Source organism: Kogia breviceps, chromosome 3 (assembly GCF_026419965.1).
Source record: "Kogia breviceps isolate mKogBre1 chromosome 3, mKogBre1 haplotype 1, whole genome shotgun sequence".
Taxonomy (NCBI): Eukaryota; Metazoa; Chordata; class Mammalia; order Artiodactyla; family Physeteridae; genus Kogia; species Kogia breviceps.
The window spans coordinates 79,099,178-79,118,356 of record NC_081312.1 but is presented as its reverse complement, the minus strand read 5'-3'; the positions used below and the strand labels follow the sequence as shown (position 1 = coordinate 79,118,356).

The 19,179-nt window shown below is 37.1% G+C and overlaps 1 protein-coding gene across 3 annotated transcripts in view; it reads left to right on the top strand.

The window, feature by feature from the left end:
* AQR (aquarius intron-binding spliceosomal factor) overlaps nt 1–18,438 on the top strand; it is a 107,943-nt gene extending 89,505 nt beyond the window's left edge. The window contains exons 32-36 of one of the 3 annotated variants that reach the window (XR_010839639.1): nt 1,552–1,637; nt 6,328–6,502; nt 9,799–9,912; nt 13,085–13,812; nt 17,856–18,438. Coding sequence is in view for 2 of the 3 variants with exons in the window: in XM_059056463.2 (XP_058912446.1) it covers nt 1,552–1,637; nt 6,328–6,502; nt 9,799–9,912; nt 13,085–13,399 (690 nt within the window). In the remaining variant the exon portion in view is untranslated. Of the gene's footprint in view, nt 1–1,551; nt 1,638–6,327; nt 6,503–9,798; nt 9,913–13,084 lie in introns of all 3 variants that reach the window. The other 2 variants (XM_059056463.2, XM_059056462.2) reach the window with 2 other exon arrangements.
* The last annotated feature ends 741 nt before the right edge of the window (nt 18,439–19,179 follow it).

Below are 19,179 nucleotides of genomic sequence, written 5' to 3'. Positions count from 1 at the left end.
GGAAGAGATGAAATGTGAACTGGCAGAAAATAAAACAAAATCAAAGAAATGGAGACAAAATTAAAAGGAATGGGGAGGAACAGGCACTGTAGAACACTCCATAAGGGATATAGAGAGTGAAAATGAGAAACTAATAACTTTGAAATATAGGAAGTTTAGAAATAGAAGAACCTCAGTATCTGAGTCCATTTATTTATGAGTAACAGAAAAACTTAAACAATAAGGAAAGTTACTCTCTCTCATAACAAGAAGATGAAAGTAGTATGGCTCCAGGTTAGGTTACAGTGTGACTCAGTGATGTCATGAAAGACCAAGGTTCATTTCATCTTTCTGCTCTGCTGTCCTCAGTCTGTGAGCCCAGTTCTCAGACAAGCTCTCCACATGGCCAGGATGACAACAGAATTTCCAGGTATAATATCCACACATAAGAGCAAAGGACTATATCCAAAATATATGAACTCCTATAAAAGTCATTGTAAAATATAGACAGCCCAATACAGAATTGACAAATGAATTGGACAGCATACAAATGGACAATAAGCACAAGAAAAAATGCTTACCATCACTAGTTGTCAGGGAAAATGCAATTAAAACTCCAGTGATATACCACTACACATCCAATAGAATGGCTAAAACTATAAAGATTGACAGTATACCAAGTACTGGCAAGGATGTGGAGCAACTAGAACTCTAACTGGAACAGTGCTGGTGAATGTGTGTACAGCAACTTTGGAAAACAGTTTGACAGTTTCTTATAAACACCCACACAGTCCAGCAATTTTACCCCCAGATATTTATCCAAGAGCAATAAAAACGTATTTACACAAAAATATTTATACATGAGTATTCATTGCAGCTTTATTCAAAATAGCCCTACACTAGACACAACCCAAATTCCATGAACAAGGGAATGAATAAACAAATTGTAGTATATTCGTTCAGTGGAATACTATTCACCAGTAAAAAGGTATGAACCTTCTAATTTATGATTCCATTTTTATGGAATTCTAGAACTGGCAGCAAAATAATCTATAGTGACAGAAAGCTGATCAGTGGTTGCCTGAGGCTGGGGGATACAGATTTGATGACAAAAGGGACTGAGGTAATGGAAATTTTGATTGTGGTGGTGGTTATATGGGAGTATATGTTGTCAAAATTTATCAAATTGTACATTTAAAATGTTGCCGGGCATCAAATTGGGATATCAGGTATATAATTAGCTGAACAATAGTTCCTGCTTTCATGGAGCTGAGTAGTCTAGTAGGGGGAAGATTGTTAATTCCACAAATATAATAGTTACTTAGGTATCTGCAGAGTTAAAGATGAGTGCTATAACTGTGAGTAACATAGAGACATAGCCGAATCTGGTTACCATGGTTTATTTCATAGTGTTCATTAACTTGTTCTTTCAATTCCAAGTATATAGTCATGTTCTTTTGCGATTGATTATTTTAAGGATAAGATTTTTATTTCCAGCACTTTATTTAAATGATCTCTCTAGAGTTTTTGCTTTTGAAAATATACCATATTCCCCCTTTTTTTTTGTCTCAGGTGACAACCGTTGACAGATTTCAAGGTCAACAGAATGATTATATTCTTCTTTCTCTAGTACGAACCAGGGCAGTGGGCCATCTGAGGTATGTAAGGAAACATTTTCATAATAGTGTTGAACTTTATGCTTTAATTTTGAGCTTCTGTGGCTAAGTAGTTTTAAATTTTATGTTGAAAGCGTAATTAATTGTTTTGGCAACTTTGGGTGCTTTTTGTTGGACTGTAGCAGTATCATATTCTTTGTATAGTTAATCATTGCCATTGCTTCTGAATTTTTTGAATCTTAAATGTTTTAGTAATTTTAACTTTTTTATTCTTCAGGAACAGTCAGAGATAGCATTTAATCATTTTATATATATATATTTATGTATGTATGTATATATCTCCTATGTCTGTTTGAAACTTAATGTCAGAAATTAAAGGAGGTAAAGTGGTAAAAAGTCTAAGAGTAAAGTTTTCATTGCACAGGATTTCTCACTTTTCCCTACACAGTCTTTTAGCTTCAGTGTTAGGATAAAGGAACCATTTGTTCTCCTGGGATTAAGAATTGTCAAAACGAACAGTAATATATTTTTATCATTGATTGTGATGTATTTATGTGCTGGAGATTTATGGGAATAATATCTCCTTGTTACAAAGCAGCCATTTAGTTTTATATAAACCTTCATCTCATATGACTTACTAGCAAAACTCTAAGGAGAGTTCATTTTATTATTTTATTTGATGGATATAAAAAGAAAATTCTGCAAGCTCTCATAATGTTGTCATTAAGTCAAGATCTATTTGGTGCTTAACCCAGAGTGATCAGGTTCCATTAGACCGATAACTTTTACATAAGAGTAAACAAAGATGTAATGTTTCAAGAAATTGTTTCAGTACTATAGCATTCTAAAGTACAGTGTGTTTTTACTTAAGTGTCAAACGTGTTTTAGAGACTAACTTTTCTAAAAAGCGGTTTCATTTCCACATTGAAATTTATAGCTGCTGCTGCATAGGGTATCATTATGATTTACAGAATTAAAATCTCTTACCCAAACTCACAGTATGAATATGTGAATACTGCTTCCTCCCCTTCCCACCTTTTTTCTTACTCTGTAGTGGTTTTTTTTGTCTTTTTCACATTCCCATGACTTTATTTCTATGCTGTTTTTTACCTGACTTCTGGAAACTTTAAAAAAAAATAAAGAGAAAGATGATGATAATAAAATGATTATAAATGAAGGCTTAAAAAAGAACCTGATTTCATTGTTGTCTTACATATCTAAATTTTCTTTATCCAGATAAATTAGTCTTCTTTGTATTTGCCAAACTTCCCTTTTGGAAGTCTACCTTCTCCTTCGCAGGGTGCTGGTGCTGGTGGTAGAATTATTAAAGCATGGGGGGAAAAAGTCAGTTGACCTATGATTTACGATTCAGCTATCCAGATAGGTTAGGTATCTTAGCTAGAATTTTATCAAACTCCTCATAGAATTTTTTGGTTTGTAGATACAATCTTTCATGTCTTTCTTTTTCTAGGAAATAGTAAAATATTTTGTTTTCAAGTTTCAAGAGACCAAGGAAACCTACTTTCTTCCATATTTCTCTTTTTAATAATAACTTTATTGGGATATAATTCACATACCATACAATTCACCTATTTTAAGTGTACAGTTCAATGATTTTTAGTATATTCATAGTTATGCAGCTATCTTCATGAATTTAGAACATTTTTATCACCCCATCATGATTTTAGAACATTTTTATCATCCTATACCTGTCAGCAGTTACTCCCCTCCCCTCTCCCCTAAACCCTTGGCAACCACTATTCTACTATATGTCTATAGATTTGCCTATTCTGGACACTTCATATAAATGAAATCAGCATAATGTGTTCAAGATTCATCCATGTTGTAGGCATGTGTCAGTACTTCATTACTTTTAATTGCTAAATAATATTTCATTATTTTTTGTGTGAATTTTTTACTTTTTATTTATCCATTCATCAGTTGGTGGACACTTAGGTTGTTTCTACTTTTTGGCTATTAGGACTAATGCTGTTGCGAACATTCATGTGCAAGTTTTGTGTGGAAGTATGTTTTCCATTCTCTTGGGTGTAGACCTTGGAGTGGAATTGCTGGGTCATATAGTAACTCTATGTTTAACTCTTTAAGAAACGGCTGAGCCGTTTTCCCAAGTGCCTGCCTTTCTTCTTTTACCCACATCTCTTTCTCATCCAGGATAGACTAATCAGGTGATTGTTTAGGAGCCAGGCTATTCAGCGTCAGTTCCAGAGACCTGTTTTAGGACACTGTGGAGCTGTTTAGAAGCTAGAGTAGTGAGACATTTCTGGTTCCTTTTCCAACATTCATTGTTCTTGTCCCTACTGACTTGAATAGCCCAGCTACAAATAGAAATGCTTATGACTTGTTCAGAGCAAAGCAGTGAAACTGTAACTTTCCTGTGTTGTCTCCTTGTAGGGGCTCTATCAGAGTGATAGCTTGTTGTTTAACAGTGCTGTTTCTGTCCAGCCATCTTCTGGGGACTGTGAAAGAAGGTGGTAGTTCTCATTGCCCTGGTTTCAAGATACAGCTCCAAGGAACCCTGGCTTTTCATGCTGCCACCCTTTACTTTTTTTGCCTGGTAGTTTGTTACATTTATAGTGTTTGGTCATTCATTTAACAGATGTTCTCTGATCCTTCTATTATTTGGCAATGCGATGGGTTCTTGATATATAGTAGTCAGTCTAACATTTGTTATCTCTGTCCCCATGGAGCTTCGAATCCAGTGGAGGAGACATTAAACATGTCCTTGGAAAATACCTACATTTGATTCTGCAGAAGATTTTAGTCTTAACTCTCCTCATGTACAATGAAGATCGAACTTAGTAGAGCCACTTAACTGTCCTACAGTACTAAGGACTGGAGGGAAAAGTTCCTCAGAGGAACAAGTTCATTGTCACTGCTCTGCCTAGAGATAGAGCCTTCTGTATGAGAAAGGGAGAACTGAATATCATAATACAGGGATTACCATGAAAACAACAGCTTAGGTCAACTCCTTCCACCATGCCCTCCCCACCTTTTTCCCTGACAACATTGTTTTAACAGTGTTTTTATTAAGTTTATAATACTTAGGTGAGAACTCATGCTAAGTATTTCCAGCATTGTACATCCAGTTACTAGTTTTGGAACCACCCACCTATAGCGTGACCCCTCGGGCTTCTAAGGGATGTGGAGGAAGTAAAAACAATTTGGCCTGCAGTGACCTAGAAGGTGACATTTCCTTTGTGAATCCAAGGTGTCACAAATGTAGAAATTCCTCAAAGCTACTGCAAATGGGTATGCTTTTTCCTCATACCTAAATGAACTTCTCTTAGTTTAGGTTGCTGGGAGGCGGGGATACCCCCTCAACATAACTGCTATTATATATGATGTTGCACAGTCCCTCCTGATAAGAGAAACTAGATCCTTATCAAGGCCATAAAACACAATAGAAAATGAGGCTGAATTAGAGATATTCCCCAAATATCTTGCATTATGCAGAGACAAAGGAAAGCCATTTGATAAATATTCCAATTCCCGATTCTCTGTCTGGTTATTTTATGATCTTTGTAATATTTGATCTCTGTAACACTTTTTAACACTTTCTTTCAGGAGTTAGGGATGACTGTACCAGATTTTATTATTATTCATGGAAGTCTTCTCTTTTGTAGAATAGTCGCAAATTTAAATAGCCATCTAAGAGCATCTCAAGAAAACAAGCTGTCCTCTGTATTTGAAACCAAAACTGTATTTTCTTACTAAAACATATTCTAACTAATAGTGAAGTGAAATTAAACTTACATAGCCACTCTTTTATAATTTTTTTTTCTTTTTACACATAGCCAGTCTTTTGTAATTTTTTTTTCTTTTTTACATGGTCCTTGTTGGTTATCTGTTTTAAATATAGCAGTGTGTAAATGTCAATCCCAAACTCCCAGTCTATCCCTCCCCACCCCACTTCCCCCCTGGTAACCATAAGTTCATTCCCTAAGTCTGTTTCTGTTTTGTAAATAAGTTTCATTTGATTCAAGTAAATTCCGATAAAATTTTAAGAACATATTCTTTCTGAAAGATAAAGAAAACTGCCATCGTTCATCAGATAGCCAGCTACATGTATAGCTAGATCATGCATTTTGGCATTTTTATTACTGTTTATGTGAACACCTGAGACCTATTATAGTCCAGCCATTGGGTGTAGGTACTAGAGTAAATGAGTGAATAAGAGATGGTATTATTATGTTATTATCATTCCTCATACTGTATTTCTGTTTGTATTTGTAATTATTATTATAAATAAATATAAAACAGTATGATAAGAGTTATCTAGGAAGTAAAATTTGACCCATTAACCTTGACAGAGCGTGGGAATTTGGTAGGTGAAATGGAGCAAGGGCTGGTTTGAATTGACTCAATGGTGGTGATACAGTAAATTGGTAATTGACAACCGAACTATATCGTAATACTAGTATAGCAACTTACAGCTTTTTAATCAGTCATTGGTTATTTTGTGATTCTCCCCACCCTCTCCCCACAAAAAAAACATAGAAGTTGGTAATAAAGCATTAACTTCTTACTTGGTTAACTAGTTACATAGCATTGATTAACTTAATGTTTATTCTGTTAAGTTTTTAAGAAGCTTAACTCTTTATTGCCACAGCTTAACAGGAATATTTAGTGGAATATGTTTTAAAAATAAAAGGCTGCATAAATATGTTACTAATCTTGATATGTTTTAATTCATTCTGTTTGTTTCTCAAAGGGATGTCCGTCGCCTAGTGGTGGCCATGTCTAGAGCCAGACTTGGACTTTATATCTTTGCCAGAGTATCCCTCTTCCAAAACTGTTTTGAACTAACTCCAGCTTTCAGCCAGCTCACAGCCCGCCCACTTCATTTGCATATAATTCCAACAGAACCTTTCCCAACCAGTAGAAAGGTAAGCCTACAGGTGACCACATTAGCAAAGAGCATCATCACATAAATCATCTGAACACTGGTTTAGCGTGCCCCTTACTCTAAGGAACTGAATTAAGATTTTCTTTGTAAAAATAATAACACCAGCTAACATTTACTGAGTACTCACCACATATCAGGCAACTTCTCTGATCCAGTTTCCAACATATGGAAAATGGGGTAAATAAGAAAACCTATTGAACAGGTTACTAATAGGAAATAAAATAATGTATGTCAAAGCTAATAATAGCCTGATGCATGGTGGGTACTCAATAAATGTTACATTACATACATTATCTTATTTCATCTCAGTAACAGCCCTGTTCAATAGGTTTTCTTACTAACCTCACTTTCCATATGTTGGAAACTGTGGATCCTAGAAGTTATTAAGTAGTTAAGCCACACATCTGAGTAGATGGAGAGTCCAAGATTTAAAAACCCAGGCAGCCTGACTCCAGAGTCCATGTTAATAATCATCATACTATACTGCCTCTCTTCAGTTTTGTAAGGAGAACTTAACTAATTACTTGATAACAGAGTAATAACTGGTTTAGCTCTTGGAGAACCCTCAAGAAGCTTGCATTCTGGGGGGAAGGTGTTGGGGAACAGCACAAACACTTAACTCAGAGAAGTTCCACTCTCTCCTCATCCCTGCTACCCATCTCCTATCTCCCCTTCTTTCTTCCCTTTCCCATCCTCAGCTCCCAGAGGTAACATTATCTCTTCAGTTTCTGGCTTAGCCTTACTTGTGCACAAAGGAGCAGGTAACTTTATTTTCTTACGTTGTTTTCTTTCTTACATGGAGGTCAGCATACTATAGACTTTTGGGCTTTGTGTTTTTAATTTAATGAAATGCCTTGGAAGTCCATTGAATTTTAAATAAAACTGTCTTAAATGTTCACAGTATATTTCTTTTCCCCACCTCTCTTTTTTTTATTTTTTAAAACATTAAAATTTTTTTTTTTTTTTTCATTTTTTTTGGCTGCACTGTGTGGCTTGCAGGATCTTAGTTCCCTGACCAGGGATTGAACCCAGGCCCTCGGCAATGAGAGCATGGAGTCCTAACCACTGGACTGCCAGAGAATTCCCCCCACCCCTCTTTAAAAAAATAAATAAATTCTGTGTGTTTTGTAATGTTAAGAACTTTTAAAAATTTTTTCCTTTAAATAAAAAAAATGCTGCTGTGGAGGAATAGAAGGGAAAGGATGGAACAGTACAGTGGGGTGGGGCCATGTGCTGCCTTGAGTGTCAGGCTCTGAGGTCTGGACACAGTCCTATAGCTATGTGGTTCTCAATCTTTTGTGGACTGATTATTAAACAGGCACACAGCTGATGAGAGGTCTGGGGCAGAGGCTAGGTATCTTCAGGTTTAACACACTCTCCAGATGCTTCCTAGCCAAAGGCTGCAGACACACCTGGAGGCAATACCAAGGAACAGAAGGTTTGGAAAGCTGTGCTCTAGGCAGTACCATGGGCTCAAGCCCTGGAGGCTGAGGGCTGGGAGCATCTCCCCATCCTCTGCTCAGAAGACAGCGTGAAGGGTGAGGAGGTCTGAGCAGCCCTGAATCTCAAGAGAGACTGCTCACAGGAAAGCCGCTAGAAAATATGCAAATACAAACAAACAGAAAGACTTCCATGCTTTAAAGGCAATGTTCCATAGTTGTAACAGCATGGCAGTCTTTGCACACAGAAGTTGTGACGGTTACAGAAAGTGACCACCGCCCAAAGAACACCTGCTTATGTGCAATACCGCTGTCCTGCTTAATTCTGAGAAATGCTATTTAATGTACTAAATATTTCTTACTTTATGTGCTTCAAATAATTTGTCACTTTAAGGTAAAATTCTTTTTCTTGATGTGTTTTTTACCTTTATGATTTTCTGAATTGTACAGTTAAGAAAGAATGAGACTGTATAAAAATTTTACAATTGACTTTTAATAGGAAAGTTCTTAATCTTTATCTCAGTTGGTTTAGAAGAAGTGCAAATTTCTGTTTTCTTCATTTGCTTTACCACTTTACCTACACCAATGGAGTGGTGTTTCTCAGGTTGTTGTCAGAAGCTACTGCATCAGAATCACCTGTTCTCCCTCAGGCCTACTGACTCGAAATCACTGGGGGCTACAGCTCAGGCCTCTGTTATTTAACACTTTCCCCACATGGTTCTGATGGGTACTACAAAGTTTACACCTTAGACTACTATTTGCCAACATTTTTGACCATACACTTTATTAATAAAGAAGAAAAAATCTTGCTGGAATTCCCTGGCGATCCAGTGGTTAGGACTTCACGCTTCCACAGCAGGGGGCACAGGTTTGATCCCTGGTTGGGGAACTAAGATCCCACAAGCAGCATGGCATGGCCGAAAAAAGAAAACTGGCAAATATTAACCCTCATGACTAACAGTCTATATATTAAGTAATAATAAATGATAGCTTCTTATTTTTTAGAAAAACATAAATGGGAAGAATAATTTTAATATTTTCTTTGTGAATAGCCTTGAGACTTGCCTTTGGAGCATATGTGGTATTGGAGACCACTACTTTAGACCATGTTTATTTATTTTTTCTATTCACATGATTGCTTATTTCTTATGAATTCTTCTACATTAGTTAGTAGACCAAAACTCACGTTTTACTTACCAACTTGAAATTATATTAAAAGCTAGTGACTCTCAGCTCTGTCCTCATCTCTACCTTTTCTAAATTTAAATTGAATCACTTCTCTTCATGAAATCCTTATTCAGCTCTAACACTTACAGCTTAATGTCCTCTTACTGTTCTTACTTCCTCCAAACCCTAATAGTCAAATAGTGTTCATACGTAAGATGGAGACATGGGCTTCTGGTGAAGTGTTAGCTTTCAGTGTCTTTCACTCTATACTTAACTTTCTTTTTCTTTTTTTTAAAATTTATTTTATTGATGTATAGTTGATTTACAATGCTGCGTTAGTTTCTGATGTATAGGAAAGTGATTGAGTTATACAAATATACACTCTTTTTCATACTCTTTTCCATTATGGTTTATCACAGGATATTGAATATAGCTCCCTGTGCTGTACAGTAGGACCTTGTTGTTTATCCATTCTATACATAATAGTTTGCATCTGCTAATCCCAACCTCCCAATCCATACCTCCCTTACCCACCACCCGCCTCGGCAACCACAAGTCTGTTCTCTGTGTCTCTGAGTCTGTTTCTGTCTCATAGATAAGTTCATTTGTGTCATATTTTAGATTCCACATATAAGTGATTATACTTAACTTTCTTTTTGCCGTCTTCTAGAATGGAGAGAGACCATCTCATGAAGTACAGATAATAAAGAATATGCCCCAGATGGCAAACTTTGTATACAACATGTATATGCATTTGATACAGACCACACATCATTATCATCAGGTAAGTTTTCTCAAAATTGACTCTTATTTTTCTTGCTGTAGAATCTGTTGCCGAGTAAATCTTTATTTTTTTATTTTTTTATTTTTATTTTTTTGTGGTACGCGGGCCTCTCACTGTTGTGGCCTCTCCCGTTGCCGAGCACAGGCTCCGGACGTGCAGGCTCAGTGGCCATGGCTCACGGGCCCAGCCGCTCCGCAGCATGTGGGATCTTCCCGCACCGGGGCACGAACCTGTGTCCCCTGCATTGGCAGGCGTACTCTCAACCACTGCGCCACCAGGGAAGCCCCGAATAAATCTTTAACGTACTTGATTCCTTGCGGGAAACCAGCTAAAACAAAGTAGATTACTATTCATGTAATATCCATATTTTAAAAACATCTTTTGTAGATATAATTTGGCATACAATAAATTCCACATATCTAAAGTATACAATTTGATATGTTCTGATATTTGTATATATCCATGAAACCATCACCATGATCGAGATGATGAACATATCCATTATCCCCAAAAGTTTTCCACGTATACCTTCGTAATCCCTCTCGTCCCTCACCAGTTCCTTTTCCACCTTCTCCAGGAAACGAAGGATCTACTTTATGTCACAATAGATTAGTCTCCATTTTTTAGACATATATGTAAATAGACTCATACAGCATGTACTCTTTTTTCTTACTTTTATTCAGCATTATTTTGATATTCATTTATGTTTCAGAATGTATCAGTAGTCCTTTTCCTTTTATTGCTGAATAAGTAATCCATTATACAGATTACCATTATGGTTTTTATTACCATTCATCCACTGATGGACATTTGGGTTGTGTCCAATTTTGGCTACTACAAATAAAGCTACTATGAACATTCTCCTACAAGTCTTTGTACTTTCTCTTGGGTAAATTTCTAGGAGTGGAATGGTTGGATAGTATGGTAAGTATGTATTCAACTTCTTTTAAGAAACTGCCCACCTGTCTTACAAAGTGGTTGTACCATTTTATATTCCCACCAGCAATGTATGAAAGCTCACACACACTTACTACGTTTGGTCTTTTTATTTTAGCATTCCAGTAGGTGTGTAGTGGTCTCCTCCTGGTTTTAATTGGCACTTCTCTAATAACAATTGATGTTTAACATCTTTTCATGTGGTTATTTACCATCTGCATATCTTTGAGGATGTGTCTGTTTAGGTCTCTCACTCACTTTTTTGGGTTGTATTATTATTGAGTTTTGAGAGTTTTAAAATTTATTCTGACTACAAGTTCCTCCTCAGATGTTTGTTTTACTAATATTTTCTCCTAGTCTGTGACTTGTTTTTTTCATTTTTAAGTGTCTTTCAAAAAACAACAGTTTTACTTTTTTTTTTTTTTTTTTTTTGCGGTACGCGGGCCTCTCACTGTCGTGGCCTCTCCCGTTGCGGAGCACAGGCTCCGGACGCACAGGCGCAGCGGCCACGGCTCACGGGCCCAGCCGCTCCGCGGCACGTGGGATCTTCCCGGACGGGGGCGCGAACCCGCGTCCCCTGCATCGGCAGGCGGACTCCCAACCACTGCGCCACCAGGGAAGCCCAACAGTTTTAAATTTTGACAAAGTCACAGTGTATCAAGTTGTTCTTTTGTGATTCATGCTTTTTATGTTCTAAAAGAACTTAGCCTGACACAAAATTACAGGGTTTTTTTTCCCTAATGTTTTCTTCTAGAAGTTTTATAGTTTAATTTTCTGTTTAGAGGTATGGTACATTGTGGGTTAATTTTTTTTATATGGTGCAAAGTAAGGTTGCATTTTACTCATTTGCGTGTGGATATCCAGTTGTTTCAGCACCATTTCCTGAAAAGGCTATTTTTTCCCCCTGTTGACTTGCCTTGTCATTTTTTTTTTTTTTTGAGATTAAAAAAGCAGTTTTTCAAATTGAGGTATAATTGACATATAATTTTATGTTAGTTTCAGGTGTATAAAATAATGATTCGCTATTTCTATATATTGCAAAACAATCACCACAATAAATCTGATTAACATCCTTCACCACCCAGAGTTACACTTTTTTTTTTTTTCTTATGTTGAGAACTTTTAGGATCTCACCTTGTTGTCTTAGTAGAAAACTCAATTGGCCATGTATGTGAGAGTCTACTTCTGGGCTTTCTATTCTGTTCTGTTGATCTTTGCATCTTTCCTTTTTGCCTTTACTACACTACCTTTATTAGAGTTTCTTTATCATAAATCTTGAAATTAGATAATGTGAGTCCTTCAGTTTTGTTATTTTTCAAAATGGTTTTGGCTTTGCTTTTCTGTATAAATTTTTGAATCAGCTTGTCTATTTCAACCCCCAGAAAAAGCATGTTGAGGTTTTGATTAGGATTTTGGAGTATTACTGCTTAGGATCAAGTTGGGGAAATTAACATCTTAACAATATTGAGTCTTCTTTCCATGAATATGATATCTCTCTCCACTTCTTTAGGTCTTCTTTGAATTCTCTCCTCAGTGTTTGGCAGTTTTCAGCATACAGGCTTTATACATATGTTGTTAGTTTTATTGCTAAGTGTTTCATATTTTGTGCTGCCATTGTGAGTACTACTTTAAAATTTTTTCAGTTTCCAACAAGAGAAACAGTTCCTGAAGAGAGAAGCCCAGCTTTAGCTCCAGACTGCCACGGGCTGAAAGGGAAGCCAGGCATATAGAGCTGCTCCAGTGTTCTGGTTAAGTGGGACAGAAGCCTTGTGCCCTGCTGCTCTCTCCCTGCCGTGGCCTTGTCTCAAGGCTTGGTTCCTTCTCACCCCTCACATGGCTCCTTGATGGAAGTTGGTCCTTTCTTGAGTTGGTGTGGCAGTCAATCCTAATCAGCCACTGGTTTTCCAGAGTGTTACAGTAAATTCCTTTGCTAAAAAATTTAATAGCTTTTGATATTGTTTTTCTCCCTGAGGATGTAATATATGATCTCATCATTATTATCTGATATCTAGGCAGGCATATTCCATGGAGTCAGTAAAACTTAGGCCATTATCATCAGAGTTGTTACATCTGTAATATAAAATGGCCAGCAGTGTTTTGGAGAATTCTAGAGTGACAGTATCAATTAGGAAGATAATGTTAATGTGAGAACTTAACTTTATAAGCCAGTGTCTTTTTAATTGGATTCATTGATGTCTTCTCTCTGTCTCGCTTTCTTTTTTTTTTTTTTCTTTAGACTTTATTACAGCTACCACCTGCTATGGTAGAAGAAGGTGAAGAAGTTCAAAGTCAGGAAACAGAATTGGAAACAGAAGAAGAGGCCACGCCTGCTCAAGCTGACATTGTACCTAGTCTAACAGATGCCAGCTTCAGTCAAGAAACCTCAGCCTCTCAGACTGAGACCATCCCCAATCACACAGGAGCCAGTTCCAGTTCAGAGGCCATCCCTCCTGAATCCGAGATCACTGCTACTGTGGCAGAACCTGTAGCTGTACCAGTGGAGAATAACACCCCTCAAGATGCCACATCCGCCCCCAGAGAAACCAAGTAGCCAAACTGTAGCCCTTCTTAGGGAGCACATTTCATTTATAAAGTCTAGGTAAAGTTACCTTTTGTATTTTACATATGTTTCTGCCATTTTAATGGCACTAATTAATATTCAGTCCTTATTTTTGTTAGCTGATCTCAATGTTTGTCTTCTTGTATATATGAAAAAAGAATGTGTGTGGACAACTCCAATTTTATTTGTTCAGTCAGAAGAGTAAATAACCATTCCTTTGATATTTTGATTATTAAATAACTATATCTGTAATCATACCTACATTAAAAGAATTTTCTACAGAGTAATAGTTCACATTTTTAGTGAACTTCTCTAAAGAAAAGGACAAAATATCCTGGAATTAACTGCAAATGACTTCAAGCAAGTGTCCAAATTGGGGAGGAAATCATTTCTTCTACCATAATGTAAGATGCTCAAGTCATGTTTCTTTCTATCCCTCCTTTCCTTGCTGTTTTTCCTGATGGAAAGGCATCAACACCATAGGATATAAGTTGCTCCGATCCATTAAAGAAGACATGCATTTTCTTCCCCCAAATCTCAGAATGTGTAAAATCACCTAGAATGTCTCTTTATTTGGGGGGCCACTCCAGGCCTAATGAATCAGAATATCAGGGTTAGAGCCTAGGAACCTGCATTTTTATTTTTGCAGGTGCTACACAACTAATGTTTGAGTTGCTGGCCGAATGATATCAGATAAGGCTGGTGAGGCTGGGCCAAGATTTGTCATGCATCTAAGCAAGAAGGATCTGGCAGATCCATTTGGGCAGGAACAAAGGTCCAGGGTCCGGGCAGTGAAAATCAGTGAACTTAATTAATTCCTGTATTCAGGATGTATTTCTTCCAATGCAGAGCTTCTGAGTTTTCTGCCCTGTTTAGTTCTCTTGATAGATAACCAGCCATAAGGAGACCTTAAGGTAAAATGTGCTCCAGATTTGGGAAGTCATCTCATCTGTACTAGGACCTTGCTACTCAGGTGTGGTTTGCAAATCAGCAGCGTCAGTGTTGCATTGAAATTTGTTAGAAATGCAAAAGTTTGGGCTCTACCCTAGATCTGTTAAATCTCAATCTGCATTACAGCAAAGTCCCCAGGTGATTCATATGCACTTTGTAGTTTTAGAAGCACTGTACTGAGATTACTATGCTATCCGCACATGAATGAGAGGTAGAATGGTGATCCTATGATGGTAGAGTTTACAGTGAGTATGACTGTTTTCTGACAATGGACCTCTGCTTATAAGGTCCCTGGGCATGGTGACCAGAGGAGAGATGAATATGTGTATGTGGGCAGGGTGAACTTGCACTCTAGTTCTCTTCCCCATTCCCACATCTGCTAGAGTGGCTAAGGGGAGCATTTCCCCAAATCTAGTGCATCTACCTTTAGGCTTGACCGTGTCCAACGAACTTTTGAAGAATTAAGCAAGAATTGCACACTGCCAGTGACAAGACCAGTGCTTCTCATCTTGATATTTTGAAGCAATGATGAATTCATAAGGAAATTAAACCCAGAAAGTCAAGTCAATGATATTTTTGAGTGACTAATGTTTGCTTAAGTTTACCAGTCTGTGGTGGGTATAATTTAGACTCCTGTCTTACAGTGCTTCTTGCAGCATCAGCAATTGTGTTGGGTGGTGAAGGGGAAGATGAAAGTGATGGGATAATAAGGGGAGTGAAATGCCAAGGAAATGAACATAGGAAACCTAGGTCTGTTTGTTATCAGAGTTAGGATGGAGCCAAATGGTCTGTTACATAATTTCTCTGAGTGTAAGAATTTGAAAGCAGGTGTTATGGGCATCTGTATGAGGACTCGCACTCAGAATTATTTTCATTTGTGAATATATAGTATCAGGCTAAGCAAGAGGGAAAGAAGCTTTACCATATTACTGTCTTTCCCGGAAAAGATTGATTTTTCCCTCCACCCTTTAGAGGAAATGAATCATGATACCTGCAACCAAAGTAAGCAAAACTGTGTGCTGCTTTCTCCTTAAGTAAACCATTTTCCTAACACTGTATATCACTCTGTCTAGCTGGGTGACTGAACTTCTTTCTCTGCTGCCTGATTTTCTATCACACTAAAAAGAAAATTTTAACTGGAAGATGAATAATTCCTTTGCCTTTGTCAAATTAAGAAAGGGATGATGAAAGTGGGACTTGGCATTATTTTAAATTGTTTATTCACTGGAAAGGCCAGTGAACTGCAGTTGACTATAGAATTGTGGAATTTTTAAAGGAACTTAAGAGATCTTTTCTAATCTTAAATAATGAGGAAACTGGATCAGATGGTCTTAACCAGGGTGGCAACTGTGGGAGACTGGGGTAGAGTCCAATCTATAGTCCAGGGCAGTTTTGTGCCTTTTTTTTTTAATCAACCACACATGAGTAATTGCTTCATAAATTCAAAATTTTTCTATTTAATTTGGGATTACTACAGACACAGGTATTCTAGCCAGGTGACCATTTCAGATTAGTGTTCCTCATTGCTCTCATCCTGTTTTTCATATCTGAATATGTCATGATTTTGGAGTTTATTTTTAAAAGCAAACCAAAAAGACACATGCCAAGAGAAAGAGCATGAAATGAAGCAATTCAAGTATTTAGACTTTTTTTTTTCACAAAATGCTGAGTTAAGAAAGTACATTACCAGCAGTTGAGAATAAATAGCTCTATTGATTTGGGCAAATGAATGAGATCTAAATATTACCAGGTCTCTTGAAGTTAGTGCTATGATAAAAGTTGATATTTTGCTAGATACTGAGAGAAATGGTATAAATGGGCCATTTGTGCTCCTATAAAAAACGAAGTTTTTATGGTCAGGGGACAACATGATATTGTAAAACAGACTTTGGACTCATCCAGACCTGACTCAAATTTTACGTAATTTGCTCATCAGCATTTGGTTTGACCTTGACAAGTGTTATAACCTCTCTTAAGTCACAGTTTTATCTACAAAATGGGGGAAAGATCTGTTTGTTTGTTAATGGGGTAATATTTATGAAAACATCTGGCACCTGGGTGCTAGGTAAATACCAGTCCCACGCTCTGCATTTTCCCCCAAATCTTTGAGACAGTGTAGTATATTGCCAGCCAGTCCTCTGACTTGAGTGCCTAGCTATGCCCCTATCCAGGGAGCATGGAGGAGGATTAAGAAGGGAACACGTGGTGGCAGTTGACCTTTGAAGATCAAGGGTCAAATTTACTGATCGGAAACCTTGAAATCAGCCCATGGCAGCATCGAGGATGGTCTCTGCTGAAATTAAAATTTCTAGCAGAACAGCATACCCAGATGGAGATAGTAGGTACCATTGTGCTTGGGATATATTGGTTATACCAGTTCTGTATCCTGTACTCCCCCACTCCAAGATCATCTATATTATTGCACTTACCTAGCTTGAATGTGCTTTTTCCTTTTTATCTTGTACTCACATGGTATTTTAGAGATGTTTCTTCAATTGAAATAAGATTAAAAAGATTTTTTAAAAAACGCTGACCCTTTTGCATGCACCAGAAGAGCAGTTAAAAACAAGCAGTGCCTTGCTTCCTGTGAAAAATGCTTGGCAGTTAGCCTTTGTAATTATGAAGCAATCATGTTAATAGATGTTTAAGAATAATACAACTGGAGCTGTACAGAGCCAAGGATGGAAATGAGCACATGAAACCATTTTTTCTTTATCCATTGCTATTCTTCAGTGCCCGAGAAGGGGTTTTAATTCAGTGGTAGCCAGAAGCTTTGGACACTTTTTTTCTTCATAGGGACAATCCTGAGCTCAGTCCCCTAGAGCATGACTCAGAATGCAGCACAGTTACTGCTGACTGCTAGCTTTATTGCCAGCTCTACCTTTTGGCTTACACTTATTTCATTAGCTACTTAAACTTTTGCACTTACATACAAAAGATGGCTAATCCCAGTATTTCTCAACATGTGTTACAAAACCACCCGTCTTCAAGACTACTTTGAAAAACATGTTCCATGGTCAAATAAGTTTGAGGAACACAATTAATTATCATTCCCCATTTGCAGAATAACAATGCATTGTTAGCTAATTAAAGGTTCTTTCCTGCAGGAAAAAGTCATGTTAACTTTGTTTAATTTAGCATTTGATTATCCCAAGCTTATTTGACCATAGAACTCTTTCTTTCTTTTTCTTTTTCTTTTTTTTTTAAATAAGACATTCTAGAGAACTAGTTCTTCAGAACAGTTTGGGAGCCAATATTTTTACATTAGCAAGTGAACTTTGATTCCCCCTTAGAAAATTAAGGGGATAAGAATATACCAGCCCCAATATGCTACTTTGTCCTAAGGATTATTTTGAGCTGAAGGCAGTTGAGAAACAGCAGATACAGGAAGTATTCTCTGTCCTTGTGCTTCTGCCTAAAAGCAGGGCATAAATTTCCCTTTGTAAAGATGACATAAATTTGCATTTGTAAAGGTGTCCCCTCTCTCCTGTACCAGGAAGAAGACAACAACCGTTACACCGGACACAGAGATGATGCTGTGAAATGAGTCTGCATAAACAAACCTTACTAAAATGACCCTTATCTTCCATTAATTTCCCCATGTATTTACTTTCCCACAATCTACCACCCCTAAAAGCCCAAACTCCCCCCCCTTTTTTTTTTGCCTATTTACTTCTCCATAATTTATTGTCCTTTGTTAAAATGGTATATAAGCTTCAAAACCTAACAGCTTTGGGGGGGAATTTTTACTTTTCTGTGTAGCCCCCTGGAAGTAAAGTTAAAAACATCAATTAAATTTGCATGCTATTTCTCCTATTAATTTGTCTTTTGACAGTTTAATTTACAGGCCCCAGGTACAGACCTAAGAAGGTAAAGTCTTCCCTCCCCTACAAAAATAAGACTTTAATACATTGTTTTTCCGTTAAGTAACCAGAGGCTAAAGTAACACAGCTGAAGAAGAATGTAGAGGTGAAGTGATTTGGACAAAATGTCATAGTGTAATTTGTTGAGTGTCACATGGTATTAATAGCAACATCCTGAAAATACAAATGAATAAAAGTTTGATCAATGTACCATGACATTCGTTTGTGTGAGCCTTCTAAGAAAAGGTCACTGAGCATTCTCTGTTTACATTTTAATTTTAGAGTCCAGGATTTCACACTAACCTTTTCTCATTTCTTACTGTGCAGTAAAAGAACAGTCTGTATTTCCAGTGTGTCTTGTTTTCTCAGTTCTCTAAGTGTTTGTTTTCTTTAAAAGTCTGTTTCAAAAAGGAAAAAGATTTAGCATGGTAAATAGGGGTGGACAAGAAATAATAGAAGAAAATTTAGGCAAATATGAAGAAAATTTCCTTAAAGAAGAATGTAAGATGAAGGACCCCAAAAGTTACCTTGCATAGGACATGTTGAATTCTCTCTTGGTTGATCTCCAGAGATAATGGTCCCCACCATCCTCTTTCTCTCTGTCTTTGACTTACATCGTACATTCACCCAACACTCTTCTTGCAGTAAATCTAAGTGCAAGAACCTCAATGGTAGCTGCTTCTCCTTGGGAGATGCCTTGTTTAATACAAATGCCTCTTTTAGAAACTGATTTTATTGACCTTTCTAAAAAAGTCAAGAGTTCTTGATAGGAAGTGGTCATATGAAATACCTTTTTCTACTCATTCATTGGTTCATTTTGAGGGGAGTTTTCTTCTGGTTTTTAATTCAGTTATTTACAGTAAATGTGGTTATTGTATTATGGTATTTTCATTACCCATTTTCTTCTAGTAGCACTTTCCAGTGCTGATTTCTTCTAATCCCAGACTTCCCCAAGAA